Here is a 2,758-nt window from a genome sequence, read left to right as displayed (position 1 = left end):
GATTGGAAGAAGCCGGTAAGAAATGATTATGATTGGTGAGTCAGCGGTTTAAAGCTTCCGGTTCATGGGCGTGACCCACCCACTTTTATTTTCAATTTCGTCATTGGAAGAAATGCTAATTGACTACTCGGAAACTACAAAATCTGGGATTAAATTAATCGGCTATCATTTGAAAACCGACAAGCACTGCCATTCCCATATAATTGTAATCGGTGAACAACTCATTTTAATCATTATATCTCTCTCTCACATCATGATCACTATAATAATATTATTCTTCTTTCATTAGATTTAAATTTATGAATTTATTAAATAATTTCAGACATGAGTATTATTTTTTAAAAAAATTATTAAATTTGAGTTGTTACGCCTATATAATATAAACGTATTAATAATTAAAAAAAATTGATAATAAAAATCTCATATTATTAGAAAATTTAATTGATAAATTTGTAGAATTATCATTTATTGATTACATAAATCAATAAATGATAATTTTCTAGAGAAAGAAGGTTAGTAGAGGGGATAGAAACAAACGAATTGATCCAAGGGGTATAGATAAAGGAAGAATTGATGATCGCATTGCCGTCGGATGAAAAATCATTTTCTCATGGTGGGATGATGATGAAGATGAGTCCCCCTTGTTTGGTGAGGAGACAATAATTCATTAACATCGTGAAGTTTATAGTCGCGTTAATTAACAAAATCTTCCCCACATAACATTTGATAATAGATTGGGCTATGCATGCCATGGATTAAATTAGATACATACATTCTTAATTGAAAACACAATAACAAAAGAAGCTTGTCGTCGTCTGCTTTGTATTGTATCCATAAAACCAGAAGATTTGGGCGAAAAGCCGTGTGTTTTCTCGTCACTCATCCTCCTCCTTTCACTTTCCTTTTTCATTTCTCTAAAAAGAAATCAAATTCCCTCGTTTCTAATACAAAGATCTTTGCTTTATCGTTTACAAAAACAGGATCTCTCTCTTTCTTGTGTATATATTTAAATAGGTTCACGTGCGTTTGTCAACCTGGATTTGTCGGTCAATCTCTCCCAAGAAGCCAAAAGCAAATAAAAAGGAGTGTTGTGGAGGAAGAAGAGGGTCGTGGATTGTGAGTTTACATTAAAACAAGAGGAAAAAAAGGTTGATGGAGTTAGCTCTGAGCTTGGGTGATCCATCAAAGCCATTCCCGTTCATAGAGAAAACCCCAAAGCTGTCAAGCAATGATCTAGGGTTTTGCACTGAAGCTACTACTAGAGATGGAGACCACGAAAGGGTTTCTTTAGATCTTCATCTTCTTCCTTTCTCTCCTCTTCGTCGTACGCCACCTTCTTCTCAGCTTCGTCTCCCTTGGCTCACTGATAATCGTTAGTACTCTATATTTTATTTATATTCTCATTAGTATATTCCAAACTTCATGCTTTCTTCCCTGTTCTTGATAAGGTGTAGGACAAAGAGCATTGAACCATGCTTTTCTTTTACTTCTTTCTTCAACCATTAATGCTACTTTCTGGGAAATTAACTTTTTTGTATGTAACACTAGTGCACGAAACGGGTTCATCAGAAGGACCGGCAAGAGGGTTAGAAGTGTACCGGATACCGCTGGTGGCGTTGGGGGATGAAACTGAGGAAGGGGCGGCACAGTCGTCTCCGAACAGCGCGGTGTCGTCTTTTCAGGTGGATTTTGGGATTGCACACGGAGGCAGAAGACGCAAGAGAGACAATATGGAAGGTGAAACCGAATGGGGTAACTCAAGAGCCAGTGAAGATGACGACAACGGTTCAACCCGGAAGAAACTGCGGCTCTCTAAAGAACAGTCTGCTTTTCTGGAAGAAAGTTTCAAAGAACACAACACCATAAATCCCGTGAGTCAAAACAAAAAAACCGAACCACTCGTTTTAATTCATTTGCCTAGTTTTAGGGTTCATGTAATAAATATTTTGATGTCAGAAACAAAAGCTTGCTTTGGCGAAGCAGTTAAATCTCCGCCCTCGACAAGTGGAAGTCTGGTTTCAGAATAGGAGAGCAAGGTACAAATATTAATTATTATCATGGCTGTTAGGTTAAAGAACTGCCCAAATATGTGAGTTTTTTGTTGTTAATTTATTGATTTCGAATAAAATGGTACGAAAACAGGACGAAATTAAAGCAGACGGAGGTAGACTGTGAGTATTTAAAGCGATGGTGCGAAAAACTGAGAGATGAAAATAGAAGGTTACAAAAAGAACTGCAGGAGTTAAGAGCTTTAAAGACTTCTGAACCATTTTACACGCACTTACCTGCCACTACCCTAACTATGTGTCCTTCATGTGAGCGTGTTGCCACCGCCGAAGGCTGTTCCAAAAATGGAGGGAACCCGTTTTCGCCACCGCAAACACATGTGACCCACAGCCAGTCCCCCGCCGACCAGGCCGCTTCGTGAAATCATTGGATGTGGCCAGTCAAAAAGATGCTATCACCTCTTTTTGGTCGATTTTTGTACGTATTTTTGGCTTCAAGGAATGTTTTTTTTTCGTTTGTTGATTTTTTTTTTAATTTGTTTCTTCTATCTTGCAATTTTCTTACTGATAGAAAGGGTTAAGGAAAACGATATTTGAGTTTTTCGATAGATTTGATTTTGTTTAGAGTGGAACTCTTGATACGGGAGATGTTGAAAAAATGTCATTAGAAAGGCTGCCTGTTTTGTTTGACAAGGGAAATAAAAAATTAATGGATCAACTACAGGTATAGTCACTGAATTATAAGTGTATTT

General features: G+C 37.3%; 1 protein-coding gene across 1 annotated transcript; it reads left to right on the top strand.

Moving 5' to 3' along the window:
- The first annotated feature begins 1,105 nt into the window (after positions 1 to 1,105).
- On the top strand, positions 1,106 to 2,499 carry LOC120153280 (homeobox-leucine zipper protein HOX11-like). Its single transcript, XM_039165267.1, has 4 exons — positions 1,106 to 1,372; positions 1,549 to 1,871; positions 1,957 to 2,036; positions 2,143 to 2,499. Exons 1-4 carry the CDS (start codon positions 1,153 to 1,155, stop codon positions 2,426 to 2,428), a joined length of 909 nt encoding a protein of 302 aa, XP_039021198.1. The 5' UTR covers positions 1,106 to 1,152; the 3' UTR covers positions 2,429 to 2,499.
- Positions 2,500 to 2,758: the final 259 nt, after the last annotated feature.

This window comes from Hibiscus syriacus, unplaced genomic scaffold (genome assembly GCF_006381635.1).
Source record: "Hibiscus syriacus cultivar Baekdansim isolate YM2019G1 unplaced genomic scaffold, ASM638163v2 tig00002840_pilon, whole genome shotgun sequence".
NCBI lineage: Eukaryota > Viridiplantae > Streptophyta > Magnoliopsida > Malvales > Malvaceae > Hibiscus > Hibiscus syriacus.
The sequence above is the reverse complement of the archived record's forward strand: the minus strand, read 5'-3'. Positions and strand labels throughout refer to the sequence as shown.